General features: G+C 45.8%; 1 protein-coding gene across 5 annotated transcripts in view; it reads left to right on the top strand.

Moving 5' to 3' along the window:
• Window positions 1-14,550, top strand: part of LOC110489594 (zinc finger homeobox protein 4) — a 151,293-nt gene extending 136,743 nt beyond the window's left edge. For 3 of the 5 annotated variants that reach the window (XM_090199256.1, XM_036943708.2, XM_036943710.2), the window contains exons 8-12: window positions 1,805-1,938; window positions 2,959-3,165; window positions 3,793-3,913; window positions 4,150-9,558; window positions 10,068-14,550. In XM_090199256.1, coding sequence (XP_090055382.1) covers window positions 1,805-1,938; window positions 2,959-3,165; window positions 3,793-3,913; window positions 4,150-9,558; window positions 10,068-11,677 — 7,481 coding nt within the window. In that variant the 3' untranslated portion in view covers window positions 11,678-14,550. The remainder of the gene's footprint in view (window positions 1-1,804; window positions 1,939-2,958; window positions 3,166-3,792; window positions 3,914-4,149; window positions 9,559-10,067) is intronic. The other 2 variants (XM_036943709.2, XM_036943711.2) reach the window with 1 other exon arrangement.
• The last annotated feature ends 1,282 nt before the right edge of the window (window positions 14,551-15,832 follow it).

The following is a 15,832-nucleotide window of genomic DNA, read 5'->3' on the forward strand; positions in this document are numbered from 1 at the left end:
CACTTACAGTACATCCACACGCAATCACAGACACACACACACACAACACGCAGACCAGCCCTGCAGAGCCATCCCAGACCGGCTGAGGGAGAAATTACGACCTTTTCCAGGCTGCAGAGAATTCCTCAGATGATCTCTCTCACATTCTGCACTTTTTTTCTCTCTCCCTCTCATTGTCTCTTTCTTTCCCTCCCTCTGTCACTTTTCTTGACAGGCCAATATTTCAGACTGCAGATTACATCTGAAATGAGTGGAAGGCTTCCTTAACACAACCAAATGAACATGCATGAACTAACAGGAGGAATTGATATGCACCGAATACAAATACCGGGCAGGGAATAATACGAAATACAAAAAGTTTTTTATTTTCTTTTGTGCATCTACCGTGAAGACTTGGATTTGCAAGAGTGAGACTCCCAATATTGCCTTGACTGACCAGACAAGAGAGGGAGAGAGGGGGATAGAGAGAGAAAGAGAAGCGTAGTGGGGTGCTACTTCTGTTTCTTTGTGATGTGCGGAGTGGGTGAATTGCAGTGACAGAGTATAGCCACACAGACACACACACACACACACACACACACACACACACACACACACACACACTATGGCTGTATCTAAGGCTGAAGGTAATTAAACACTTCTCAGTTGGCCGCAGCGTCTGCTAAATACAACCATATCTCTCAGCATTGAGCCGCAGCCATGTAAACCACCTCCCCACCTCCAGCCGTGACCAGGGAACTGCTTGGATAGTCAGCATGATGTGCTTGTGTGTGTGTGTGTGTGTGTGTGTGTGTGTGTGTGCGCGTGTGTGTGCGCGCGTGTGTGTGCGTGCGTGTGTGTGTGCGCGTGTGTGTGTGCGTGTATGTGTGTGTGTGTGTGTGTGTGTGTGTGTGTGCGTGTGTGTGTGTGTGTGTGTGTGTGTGTGTGGAGGAAGAGGGGGACTAGAAGCATGTGGTCTAATGAAGTGTCTAATATTACCATAACATTGAATGTATGTTTTGCTGTGATTATGAGGCTGGTTTAATTTTCTCTCTATTTCTCCATGTCTTTGGGGCAGAATGACTCAATGTATAGGAATGACAATTAGGAGTCTGATACAATAGGTCTACACTACTAGCCCAACAGCCAATGTCTGTCACAACATATTTGTAATCACCATACGTGATTACAGCTGCACCATCGAGAGCGTGGTTGCATCTCTGCCTTGTATGACAACTGCTCAGCCTCCCACTGCAAGGCACTACAGAGGGTAATGCGTAGGGCCCAGTACATCACTGGGGCCAAGCTTCCTACAGAGCCTATATACCAGGCGGTGTCAGAGGAAGGCCCTACAAATTGTCAAAGGCTCCAGCCACCCTAGTCATAGACTGTTCTCTCTGCTACCGCACGGCAAGTGGTACCAGAGCGCCAAGTCTAGGTCCAAGAGGCTTCTAAACAGCTTCTACCCCCAAGCCATAAGACTCCTGAACATCTAATTAAATGGCTACCCAGACTATTTCTTATTTGTACTTTTTAAACTGCATTGTTGGTTAGGGGCTTGTAAGTTAGCATTTCACTGTAATGTCTACTGTTGTATTCGGCGAATGTGACTAATACAATTTGATTTGATTTGATTTGACATATCATTTTAATTTGATACAATGTAATTCCTTTAATTAATTCAACATTTTCTTTGCCTTCGTCCATTGATTTTACTTATAATATATATATATATATATATATATATATATATATATATATTTTTTTTTATAACAGAGCTACAACATAATTTAAATATTTTGCTCTGTTCTCTCTTGTGTTTTAGGAGTGAACTCTCTGTCTAAAGAGTCTCCTGGATCCAATGCTGTGGGAAAATGTTCCATGCTCCTAGAGAGACAGAATGACAGCCCGCCCAAAAGGCCCAAGTCTGCAGAGAGGAAGACCAGCGCTAGTGAGCAGGTATGCTAAGCTAACCGCTAATGCTCCATGATAAACCAACACGGGAAGCTATCTTTAACCATTTAGCAGGTATGCTAAGCTAACCGCTAATGCTCCATAATAAAAACCCAGGCAAAGCTAACTCCAACCCATTCCAGTTAGCAGGTATTCTAAGAGTTATTCTAAGATGTCTCAGAGGATAATGTGCTGTCAACAGATCTAAAATAGTTAACCCCAAATGCAGTCCCCACTGACAGAACACTTAAACATCCCCTATAGAACATTCTCACTCCTTTGTCGACCTGCATCCAATAGGCAAGGCTAAAGCCCTCTCCCAGTCCCACTCACTTTGCATTTCTTTAGAAGGTATGTGTTTTTAAATTAGATTATGAAGTATTAGCTTGTCTTGTGGAGGGCCCTGAGTGGAAGGAGGCCTGCGTCATTTCAGAAATGGATTACATTAAGGCAGGTGGCTGGGGGCAGTCATTTTAGGAGTACTTCCTGTAATGAGGGCTATGCGGGAGATGAGGAGGCGACACACCTTTGTCATCTCTAATCTCCTGATTAGAAATTCCCCTCCAATCATATTTCCCACTAATAAAATTGCACGAGTTGAGGGGCTTAAGTGCATTTAAAGGAAACGAGGTTGATCTACATTTTGTGTGTAAAGGTAAAGTGAGATGGGAGCAGAGGGGGCGGAAGGGGGAGGGAGAGCAGGGTTCCAATTGTTTAGCTGAGGGGATATTCAGGTCATGTTTCATGTTTTATCCTCTTCGGGGAGCTCTGTCATCTAGTTTTCTTAGTGCTGTTAAAAGTTACGTCATGTTTTTACGTGTTTGGGTTTGGAATGTTGGAAAGCTGTCTCACTAAGATCAATAGTGAAAGGAAAAGCACATTTGCTCTCGAGTAATTATAGTTTTGAAGTAAAAATACAGAGGTGATGAAGACTGGTAAAACCATAGACACACCTTGTTCTTGTCCATCTCTAATCTTTTACTTTCCCACTAATAACCATAGCAAGCTTTGTCACATCTCTCCCAGCAGCTGCAGCAGTGCCCCTACTGTAACTACAGGAGTAAAGACGCCAACAGGTTACAGCTCCACGTTGTATCCCAGCATTCCATGCAACAGCCGGTGATCTGCTGCCCACTGTGCCAGGACGTCCTCAGCAACAAGATCCACCTGCAGCTCCACCTCACACACCTGCACAGCGTGGCTCCAGACTGCGTCGACAAACTACTCATGACTGTATGTGGAAACACTACATAACTTTACAAAATGTTGGCAGAAAAAACTGTTTAGAGTACAGACAACTTCTCATATTCAGATGACTATCTCTTTAATGTTGTGCTGATTGCTGGTGAGAAAAATGCTGAGAAAATGTTTAATTTGCTTCTAATGGCATTGCACATACAGTACATTTTCCTTGAGGTTTAAAAGTTTTCTAAAGAGTTTTTTAATCCTTTTTAAGATCCGTGATGTTGACAAGACAAATTGTGTCCAGTGCTCCCCAAGACAAAAATGTGTCCAGTGCTCCCTACAGTCCCTTATTAACTAGCTCTGGGCAGTGCTGTCACTGTGCAGTCCTATAAAACATTTCCCATGCATTTATCCCACTCTCCCGAGAATATGTCATAAACTTGACGGTTGTCGTCCTCAGGGAAAAGCTAATTCCGCTTTCTGAAAATTATCTATTTTTACTGGCAAGAGGCAAGTTGAAAAGTACACTTGCTCAACATGTTTTTAATATTTAATACTAAACTCCTTAATTACTGCACTATTACATTTTATAATATGATTTTATTACGATACATGTTGCATTTAGGGATAAGTTACTAAGATCATTAAATTGTTTTTGTTGTCTGACTTTGATAGGTGGCTGGGCCTGATGTGATGGTGCCCAATAGCATGATGTATCCTTCACCTGGACAAGACAACGCTTTGTCTCTGATGGAAGCTTCTGCTACCCTCTCTGAGACGTCTGGAAAGCCCACAGGTACGCAGAGCATGTTTACCACTGTTACAATACTCCTGCCGGTAATGAATGTACTATTCTGAGTTTGTTTGGAAATGAAATGTCCTTGGGTTGTAGAAGGGCCCTGCTACACAAATGGAACAACATATTACTTATATTAACCAGACATGGTTTACGTTTCCAGAGTTGGTAATCAATGCATTTGTACAATGTCTTTTGTTCATAAATTTCATTCTATTTTCATTCTCCTTTCTCAGGGAACAGATCCAAGGACCAGATGAACAGCACAGGCCAAGACAAAAGTGAAGTAGACCTTCTAAGAGAGGAACTCAAACCCCCCAAGGAGGGGTCTGAAGCTCCAGACTGGAAGAGGTCTGGTGGGGTTGGGCAGGATCGAAAGAGTCCTGACTCCCTCCAGGATCATCTGAATGACCTCCAGAGACGCCAGCAGCAACAGCTCTCAGTCTCTGACCGCCACATCTACAAATACCGCTGCAACCACTGCAGCCTGGCCTTCAAGACCATGCAGAAGCTGCAGATACATTCCCAGTACCATGCCATCCGGGCGGCCACCATGTGCAGTCTCTGCCAACGCAGCTTCCGGACATTCTTGGCGCTCCGGAAGCACCTGGAGAACGGACATCCGGAGCTGAGCGAAGCCGAAGTCCAACAGCTCTGCGGCAGCCTGCCGGTAAACGGAGACTTCGTCCCTGAGAGCGAGGCCAGGGCCTACGAGGAGGCACAGCAGGCCTTTGAACAGGAAATGGATAAAGATGATGAGCTGGACCTGGAAGAAAAGGCCAGCTCAACAGGAAGTGACAGTAGCTTGTTGCTAGATGACATGGGAGCTGAAACAAAGCGAACCCTCCCATTTAGAAAAGGCCCCAACTTCACCATGGAGAAGTTCCTGGACCCGTCCCGGCCATACAAGTGCACGGTGTGCAAGGAGTCCTTCACCCAGAAGAACATCCTTCTGGTCCATTACAACTCCGTCTCTCACCTGCACAAGCTGAAGAAAGTTCTCCAGGAGGCCTCCAGCCCGGTTTCCCCTGAGACCAACAACAATGCAGACAACAAACCATTCAAATGCAATATCTGCAACGTCGCCTACAGCCAAAGCTCAACCCTAGAGATCCACATGAGGTCTGTGCTGCATCATACCAAAGTCAGAACTGCCAAAACCGAGACAAGCAGCAGCAGCAGCAGTACAGGGATTGGGAACACTAGTGGCATGGCTCCATCCAGCATCCCAGCCCCAACCGGACAAGGCAACAATGCCAACTCAGAAACTGCTAGAAGCGTGACGCCATTGGTTAACAAAGAAAACACTGTAGATGCCAAAGAAGCCAACAACAGCAACAATGCAAAGCACACTACTGATCATGTCTCTGCACAGCAAAGCCATCAGAATGCTCAGTCCCAAGCTCAACTACAGATGCAGCTCCAACACGAGCTCCAGCAGCAGGCTGCCTTTTTCCAGCCCCAATTCCTCAACCCGGCTTTTTACCCCCAGTTCGGCATGACCCCAGAGGCTCTGCTTCAGTTCCAGCAGCCACAGTTCCTTTTCCCCTTCTACATCCCAGGGGCAGAATTCAACCTGAGCCCAGAGCTGGCTCTTCACTCAGCCACCGCCTTCGGGATGCCGGGCTTGACTGGTTCTTTCCTGGAAGACCTGAAACAGCAGATGCAGCAGCAACACCAGCTACAGCAGGCTCAGGCTCAACAGCAGCAACAACAGCAGCAGCAGCAGCAGCAGCAGCAGCAACAAGCATCACAGTTGCAGCTCCAGCAGCAAAAAAAACAGCAACCGCAGAGCCACAAGCCCAAAATGGAGCCCAATGCTGTGTCAGTATCTGACATACATATGTCCAGAGAGTCAGAGGAGCATCTGGAAAAACAGGAGAGCAAAGCCAAGATGGAGAATGGAGCGGATGGAGTCAGTGAGGGAGGAAAGGACAAAAAAGACAAAAAGTCCAAGTTTCCTGAGCCGCTGATTCCTCCTCCACGTATCGTGTCAGGAGCCAGAGGAAATGCAGCCAAGGCCCTTCTGGAGAATTTTGGATTTGAGCTGGTCATCCAGTACAACGAGAACAGGCAGAAAAACCAGAAGAAAAACAAAGAAGGAGAAGAACAAAAACAACAACCACAACAACAACAACTGGAGATCAATAACGACAAGCTGGAATGTGGGATGTGTGGAAAGCTCTTCTCCAACGTGCTTATTCTCAAAAGCCACCAAGAGCACATCCATGGACAGTTCTTTCCTTATGGAGAGCTGGAGAAGTTTGCCCAGCAGTACCGAGAGGCCTATGACAAGCTATACCCCATCAACCCCCCTTCCCCTGAGACTCCCCCACCACTGCCTCCCCTTCCTCCTCCCTCACCAGTCCCAGTGACCACCCAGCAGCCTCCCTGCACCTCCACGAACAAGCCCCAGATCAAGGCCCCATCCCCTGCCCCAAACCAGACTCCACAGACCCAGCCACCACCCCCACCTCCCCCTCCTCCACCACCCTCCGCATCCCCACAGGTGCAGCCTTCCATCCCACTAGATTTCTCCCTCTTCCCCCCTCTGTTGATGCAGTCCATCCAGCACCAAGGGCTACACCCGCAACTCACCCTGCAGCTGCCTACAATGGACTCCCTGTCCTCGGATCTCACCCAGCTTTGTCAGCAGCAGCTAGGTCTCGATCCAAACTTCCTGAGGCAGTCACAGTTCAAGCGCCCTCGAACACGCATCACGGACGACCAGCTGAAGGTCCTCAGAGCACACTTTGACATCAACAACTCGCCCACTGAGGAGCAGATTCAGGAGATGGCTGATATGTCCAGCCTCCCCCAGAAAGTAATCAAGCACTGGTTCCGTAACACCCTCTTCAAAGAGAGGCAGCGAAACAAAGACTCTCCTTACAACTTCAACATTCCACCTATTACCACGTTGGAGGATATTAGGCTGGAGTCCCAGTACAGTACACTGGAGTACTATAGGACTGATGCCACCATGAACAAACGGTCCTCCAGGACAAGGTTCACTGACTACCAATTGAGGGTCCTACAGGACTTCTTCGACACAAATGCTTACCCGAAAGATGATGAGATTGAGCAGCTGTCCACCGTGCTCAACCTGCCGTCAAGGGTCATCGTGGTGTGGTTCCAAAACGCCCGCCAGAAGGCCCGGAAGAGCTACGAGAACCAGGCAGACGCTAAAGACAATGAGAAGAAAGAACTGACGAATGAGCGCTACATCCGCACCAGCAATATGCAGTACGAGTGCAAGAAATGTAGTGTGGTGTTCCCACGAATCTTCGACCTGATCACCCACCAGAAAAAAACGTGCTACAAGGACGAGGATGAGGAAGGGAATGAGGACAACCAGTCTGAGGAGTACATGGATATAGGAGAACCATGCCCAGCCAAGCACCCTGAGTCATCCAAGCATCACCATGGAACAGCCACTAGCTCAGGCTCCAGTTCCCCTCTGATGCCCTCCCCTCACTCCAACCTGGAAAAGACGTACCCCAAGCCTGAACCGCCCTCTGAGCCCAAGCCTAAAGAGCCAGAACCTGCCCCTTCTCCAGTTATGATAAAGTCTCTACCGGACCCCAGACCCTCCAAGGCCTCCACCCCTCAGCCACCCCCTCAGAAGACCCTCCAGCCCCAGATATCCAGACCCCACTCCCAGCCTCAGTCAGCCACCATCCCCTCCAGCCCCCTCTCTCTGGCCCTCTCCTCCCTCACCAACAGCCTCTCTCCCCAGATGCTCCAATACCAGTGTGACCAGTGCAAGATAGCCTTCCCAAGCATTGAGCTATGGCAGGAGCACCAACATATGCATTTCCTGGCAGCCCAGAACCAGTTTCTCCATTCCCAGTTCCTGGAAAGGCCCATGGACATGCCCTATCTGATCTTCGACCCCAATAACCCGCTGATGACTAGCCAGCTTCTGTCTGGAGGACTCCAGATGCCAACTCAAAGCGGCTCTGGTTTGTCCTCAGGTCCCTGCTCTGGCTCCATGAAGAGAAAACTAGATGAGAAAGAGGATGGATCCAATGAAAAAGATAACGGAAACATGACTGAAGAACAGCACAGAGACAAACGTCTCAGAACCACCATCACCCCAGAACAACTAGAGATCCTCTATGACAAATACTTGCTGGACTCCAACCCCACGAGGAAGATGCTGGATCACATCGCTCGTGAGGTCGGCCTGAAGAAGAGAGTGGTGCAGGTGTGGTTTCAGAACACACGTGCCCGAGAGAGAAAGGGACAGTTCAGAGCATTGGGGGCCTCCCAGTCACATAAGAAATGTCCTTTTTGCCGGGCGCTGTTCAAGGCCAAGTCAGCTTTGGACAGCCATATCCGCTCTAGACACTGGCATGAAGCCAAACAGGCAGGGTTTAGTCTGCCCAATAGCCCAATGATGAACCAAGACGATGGAGGTGAGAGCCCGCACAAGTGCAACTTCTTTGACTTCCCGCAGCTGCCCACCAAGACTGAGCCGAATGAGTACGAGCTGCCCGCAGCTTCCTCAACGCCTGTCAAACAATCTGAGGCACAGTTAAAAAACTTAATGAGCCCTTCATCCTTAAAGGCAGAAAACTGTGATGAATCTGAAGGGCTTAACATTAATTCTGCAGAGGGCTCATCCTACGACATCAACAACAAAATGGACTTTGACGAGACCTCGTCCATCAACACAGCCATAAGTGACGCCACCACTGGAGATGAGGGCAACAACAATGAGCTGGAGAGCCTCATGGCCAACGGAGGGGACAAGCTGGCGTGCGACAGCAAGAGCAACCTTGCCCAGAGTTCAGACGGTGGCGACGACCGCTTCCCCTTCAGCATGGTGAGCCCATCCCTCAGCTACTCCGGCAAGGACGGAGACTCCTGCTCCTACTCTTACTCCTACTACAGCTCCAGAGATGACGACATGGATGACAACAACGACCAGAGCGAGACCTCCAGCCTGACCGACCCCAGCTCTCCCAGCCCCTTCGGAAGTGGAAACCCCTTCAGGTCTGGGAAGGGCAGCGGCAGTGGTGGGGAGAGACCAGGCCACAAGCGCTTCAGGACTCAGATGAGCAACCTTCAGCTGAAAGTCCTCAAGGCCTGTTTCAGTGACTACCGCACCCCCACCATGCAGGAGTGTGAGATGCTGGGCAGTGAGATGGGGCTCCCCAAGCGTGTGGTGCAGGTGTGGTTCCAGAACGCCCGCGCCAAGGAAAAGAAGTTCAAAATCAATATAGGAAAGCCATTCATGATCAGTCAAGGCGGGCCGGACGGGCCCCGGCCGGAGTGTACTTTGTGTAATGTGAAGTACACTGCCCGGATGTCCATCCGCGACCACATCTTCTCCAAACAGCACATCGCTAAAGTGCAGGAGACTCTGGTCAACCAGGTGGACAGAGAGAAGGACTACCTAGCACCCACCACGGTCCGCCAGCTGATGGCTCAGCAGGAGATGGATCGTCTGAAGAGGGCTGGGAGCGACGGGCTCAGCAATCTGGCTGCCCAGCAGCTTCAGACTGCAGTGAACCACAACAATGCACTTCATGGCCTCAGCCTGCCCTCAGGCTATCCCGGGATCTCTGGCCTCCCGCCGGTACTACTTCCTGGGGTCACCGGGCCATCCTCACTTCCTATTTACCCACCCAACACACCTGGTGAGTTACTATGACACACAGAGAACACACAGATAATAGTAATTTTATATTACTTTTATGATAATTTTTTGTCTATGCTTTACATGCCCAAAATACTCTTTCTCTGCAGTATTTTCTCTTCATTCCATCACAGTGTTGTTGTTGTTGGTAGAGATATTTTTACCAAACGTTGTACATTGTGTAAAATACACTTTAATGCATGATCTCAACGTTCAGTGCAGAACTTCTACATAATATAATGGTTCTGACATTTTTTTAAGCAAATGCATTTTTATCATTGTGGAATTCATTTCCCCTCCTCTCCTTTGATGTGGGTTTGGTATATTTAAAATATCCTCATGTTGGTATATATCATGAAGCGCATGTGACAGTTTAACAAATACAATTATGAAGTCGATCATAACTGCATATATCTCCATAATGTATTACTGAACAATATTTACATAGTAATATTAGGGTGAATATAAATTTAAACACATTTGAATATCATTTATACCACTATATTTCAGCTTTAGCATCTCCCGGTGCTGGCATGCTTGGATTCCCGAACCCAGCAACCCCCTCTCCTGCCATGTCTCTGAGCACTACCCCAAACAAGAATCTTCTGCAGACTCCTCCACCTCCTCCACCTCTTCCTCCTGTTTCCTCTACCCCTCTGACTTCAACCAACCACATTGAGCAGCACAGCAAATACCAAGAAAGAGAGAGCAACAACAACAGCAGCAGCAGCAAGAAACCAGCGGAGAAGCCGCACCACCAGAAGAAGGCCAAGGAAAGAGAAGTGGAGAATGGCGGCCGTCTACAGACCCCCATCAGCAACAACAAAAAGAGGGAGAAGCCGTCTCCAGCCTCGGGCAAACCAGGACGTGAGGGTCATCTGGATGCCGCTCAACTACAGGCTCTTCAGAATGCCCTGACCGGCGCAGCAGACCCAAGCTCCTTCCTGGGAGGTCAGTTCCTGCCTTACTTCCTCCCGGGCTTCGCCAACAGCTTTTCGCCACAGATTCTTGGAGGGATGCAGGCGGGGGGATACTTCCCTCCGTTCGGCGGGATGGAGAACCTGTTCCCCTATGGACCTGCCGCCATCCCACAGGCCGCCATGGCGGGCATGAATCCCACCGCCCTCCTGCAGCAGTATCAGCAGTACCAGCTGTCCCTCCAGGATTCCCTGCAGAAGCAGCAACAGCAGCAGCAGCACCAAAAGCATATTGAGCAACAAAAACAGCATCATAAACAGCCGAAGCAGAAGCCAGCCCCTGTGAAGGCATCGTCACCAATTGTGCAGAGCAACCCCAAGTCTTTCAAACCAAAACTATCTATGGGAACTAAGGATGACACCAACAACAACAAATGCTCTTTGACGGAAAGCACAAAAGAACTGCCAACAGAAACCAAAAGAACCACAGACTTCCCTGACGATTTCATCATTCCGTCTGTCAAGCACCAGTTCATATGCAGGAAGTGCCAGATGGTATTCGCTGATGAGGACTCTGCAGTGCATCACCAGAAGTCTTTCTGCTACTTCGGAAACCCTTTTCCAGACCCACAGGAGACAGTTCTTAGAAAGGCAGTGAGTAAGTACAGGTGCATCGCCTGCAACGTGGTGGTCAACGGGAATGAAGCACTTGGCCAACACCTCCAGTTGAGCTTGCACAAAGAGAAAACAATCAAACAAGCAATGAGAAATGCCAAAGAGCATGCTAGATTATTACCTCACTCTGTCTGCACCCCTACACCTGTCAAGACCACATCTACCTCGCAGTCTGCAGCTCCTCCTTCTAATAACACCTTTCCCCATCTCTCTCGCTTGGCCATCAAGTCCTGGCCAGATATCTTTTTCCAGGCCACTGCCCGGAAAGCTGCTTCCTCCTCCTCCTCCTCCCTGTCTGCGTCTCCTATTCCTCCCCTTTCCTTGCCTCTGATGGTTACCTCAACGTCCTGCAGCAGCGTCTCAGGGGTTCCCACCTCCCTACCCAATGAGAGTTGTTCAGATGAGTCTGACAACGAGCTGAGACAGAAGCTGGATGACTTAGATAAGGTGTTGGAGGCCAAGGCTAAGTCGACCTCCGGCCTAGATGCAGGCTTCAGCAGTATCAGAATGGATATGTTCAGTGTGTAGGAGGTGAAAAATAGGATCCCTTGCTTTAAAAAAAACAAAAAAAACAAAAAAAACAAGACTTTTAAACTGCAGTTCCAAAGCTTCTCTAACCCAAAAAATTACAGTACCAAATTATTGACTCAGGATTGTTTTTCCCATATTGATATGCTGGCAAGATGTTGATTGATTTTTGTTATGGACAGAACTGTTGCAGATGCTTGACTGAGCTTATATTGTATACAAAAACACGGAGTAGGAAAAGATCTCTCAGGCTCCCCCGTGGAGCTTGTTTCAAGCCAAAAACTCACGATAGCAAATTGCACCTCAGCTGGATTGTTTTCCAAATGCTAGCATGTACTGTATGGGACAACGATCCAGAAAAACCCTCAATGAGAACCTCTGTTAGTCTAGATAGCTGGTGTAATTCAGTAGCTTTAAATTCTCAGGTCAGAACATAACATTTCTCATTTGTTAAAGCAGCAACGAGCCTGGGTACACTTGGCTTTTAACCAAAACATGTCAAGCTTTATCAGACGCATTTCCTTGATGTGTGTAGAGTACCAAGAGAGACAATATTACTGTTACAATGGACAGCGTGCATATCCTTTTAGTTTTCGCCCTACAAAGACAGTATGGTTTTGCCACAGAGGGAATTTTAGAATGGTGAAGTACGATTCCCCTTTGTTTTCCAGTTTGTATGACAACAAACTGAGTCTATATCCGACCCATTTTTCTCTTGTAGAATATACTAATCTGTGCCAACTCTTACCTTCTCTCTTTTACCTCTGCTCACACCCTTTTCTGAAGAGGTAATATCTCTAGTTTTATACACTCTTGATTATTAATTATGTGAATAAGACTTTTTTTCATTTGTGAATTGCTGTACGGTACCTTGCTTATTTCTGGACTATAGTGCACTTATTTTGTTTTTGTCTGTTTTTTATTATTATTATTTTGGTAGACCCATGTGTTAATTTAATAGATGTTTTTGTGTTTGTATGTTTGTTTGTTTGTTTTAATTATTATTTTTGCGTACGATTGCAGCAGCATTTTGGTTTGTTAGAGGATTGACGCCTAACAACCCAGTGACCTATTTAACAATTGGTGCGTCCATGAAAGTAGTACTGTATACTTGAAACTGTTAAGAGTACAAGTTGGTCAAAATGTTTTTTTTTAAAGAAAAGGTATGATATTTGCATAAGCAAATATGCTGCTTTACAAAGGGGGACTACAGCATATATTTTATATTATGACATGTTTTCCCCTGTGCTTGTAGGACTGATAACAGTGTTACACCTATACACTGCCATTTACTGCATAGGTCTTCGTCCTCGCATTCATTTTCTGGGCACTTCAGTTGATCTATCATGAAAAGTCAACACTAATTATTTAGTCATTTATGCATTACAAAGTATTACCATATAACATGTTGCTGCTACTGTGTAATGTTTAAAAAAAAATAAAAAAAATTGCTCCCCATAAATTGTCCAACAGGCTGAATGCTGACCCGCAGGTCACTTTGCTTTGCTGTTTTTACATTTCATTCTGTTTTTAGTTTGTTTGTCTTGTTTTATTTTGCAGTAGAACTTAAAGAATGTGAAAGCTGTTTAAAGGGTGTTATGTTGTTATGAATCACTTTTTCAGTTTGTTAAGGTAAGCTGACGTGATTCATTCCAAAGTAACAAGAGGCTATTTGTATGAAAGGAAAAGGCTTGTGAACAAAGAGAGCTAAGCTGTTGTATATATTCGTAGTTGGCTGTGCATGGTACAGATGTATTAATATGAAGAAATGCAAAAATGTATTGCTTTTGGTATTTCCTATTCTGAGATGAACAAGTAGCATGTAATGCAACTGTTTGACAGGTTAAAATCAAATCATGCTTAGTTATTGTTTCAAATGATAAAATCAAGTAACATTTCCTCATATGTTTTATTATTGTACAGGTGTTTTAGTGTTTTCATTCAAAGTTGAAACGCAAAATTTCACAGTTTCTAATTATCTTTTTTCGTGCGAAACATAAATGTTTCTTATTTGGATTTTTAGTATTTTAACATTTACTTTGATCCTGAAGACACTTTTACAATGTTGTTTCATAAGAGATGTCCTGGGCTCCCTATAGGTGCGATCCTGCCATTGTACAAACACCAACGACTGTCCTGATCCCAAAAGCTTTCCCAACCTGTCTTCTTGCCTTTCCCCTCAATGTGGCTAAAGCATTGCCAGACTGAACTGTCAGCTAGCATCACGTGCTAAGATGTTAGCAGCAAACACAATGCTTTCCACACCAAAGGACAGGTAGAAGCTAAACAAACCAACAACCAAAAGGATGGTACGATAACGTAACGAACTGTACATAAATGTTACAACTGCACAGCAGCCAAAAGAAAGAAAGAATAAAAAAATAAAAAACATGTTTTTTTTTTCTTCTTGGATGGATTGTGTCACGCTAAAGAGAGGACAGCCTTCAAAAGGTTGATATTGGGATTGTTTTCTTCTGGATGTCAAAAGGGAATTTCATGGCGCAGTCCTATCCTACACAATATGTATTCTCTCCTGGTTACATAGGAAATGCATCCTGAGGGTTTACTAAGAAACAGCCCCTATGGCTAAAACGTTTAATAAACTAAACCAAAAATGTTATTGATGTTTTATATATAGAGAGTAGTCTCATTAGTTTTTGTTACTGTAATGTTTGAGGTCTCAACTGTACCGTCACACGGTAATAACATGGTTTTGAAACATTTGTTTTCATGTTTTTTTTTTGTCACAGACCTGTTGTCATAGTTGAAATGACGTTTATTGTAGATGGTATTTGAACAACTTCTGGAAATAGTTCATCAAGTATGTTTGTTGCTCATTGTTGTGATACATTAAAAACTGTATCTGCAAACCAGTTTTGTCCGTCATCAAAAGTATTTTATTAGTTTGGCATCACTAATGTTTTGAGTCTGCTTCGCGTTACGTAAACATGATCAGAAGGCCATGTGATCATAAATGGCAAACATATTATGCATAAGGTATATTGTTTCGGGAATACGGTTACTTTTCTAGTTTTACAGAAATGTTGATTTCTCTTTATTAGCACAGCATTCATTTCCCTGTGTCTATTCTTACAGCATTATCGAGATCTTCCCTAGCTAGCAGCTTCACTGAACATGCTGCTCATTTAGGCACTGCTACATTTTGGCATTGTTGCACTACAACTATTGACTAATCTCTCTGAAATATTATTATTTTTATTATTTTTTGAATTTCACCCCTTTATCTCCCCAATTTCGTGGTATCCAATTGTTGTAGTAGCTACTATCTTGTCTCATTGCTACAACTCCCGTACGGGCTCGATACACAACCCAACCTAGCCGCACTGCTTCTTAACACAGTGCGCATCCAACCTGGAAGCCAGCCACACCAATGTGTTGGAGGAAACACCGTGCAACCTTGAGACAAGGACATCCCTACGGACCAAGCCCTCCCTAACCCGGACGACGCTAGGCCAATTGTGCGTCGCCCAACGGACCTGCTATCTGACTTGTTATTCTGTTGTAATCTGGATTTAACCAGATTGCTAAATTATCTTCTGAAGGCTAATCTGGATGTGGATTTCAGATGCTATTGTCATTAGCTCCAGATGTTGATGTCCCGGTAGTAGTAGTTGAGACCAATGAGAGAGAGAGAGACATCTGACTTTGAATAGGCTGCAGAAAATGGATTTCCCTCTGGATAATGCGATGTTTGGGAGAGACATGGATTAGACAGAGGTGATGCATCCATCTCTCCACGAGCCTAGTTTAATTAGACTGAAAGAGTGAAAACAGCCCAGGCTTCACACTCACTAAATGCTACACACACACACACACACACACACACACACACACACACACACACACACACACACACACACACACACACACACACACACACACACACACACTTCACGTTGGTTTACTGTGGTATATCACAGACATTACACACAGGTACTGTGCGCGCGCACACACACACACACACACACACACACACTAAATACAGGAATCAGTATTCTAACCATGGGAGTTTAATGACGGAGGGCTGAAAATCCAATCACATCCATTGCCAGATCATCAGCACCAGTATTAGGCTTTCTGAAGGACGAAGGAGAACAACAACAATGACTCATTTCAAATCAAATCAAACTTTAT

The sequence above is a fragment of the Oncorhynchus mykiss genome, chromosome 15 (assembly GCF_057628025.1).
Source record: "Oncorhynchus mykiss isolate SJ-2025 chromosome 15, ASM5762802v1, whole genome shotgun sequence".
Taxonomy (NCBI): Eukaryota; Metazoa; Chordata; class Actinopteri; order Salmoniformes; family Salmonidae; genus Oncorhynchus; species Oncorhynchus mykiss.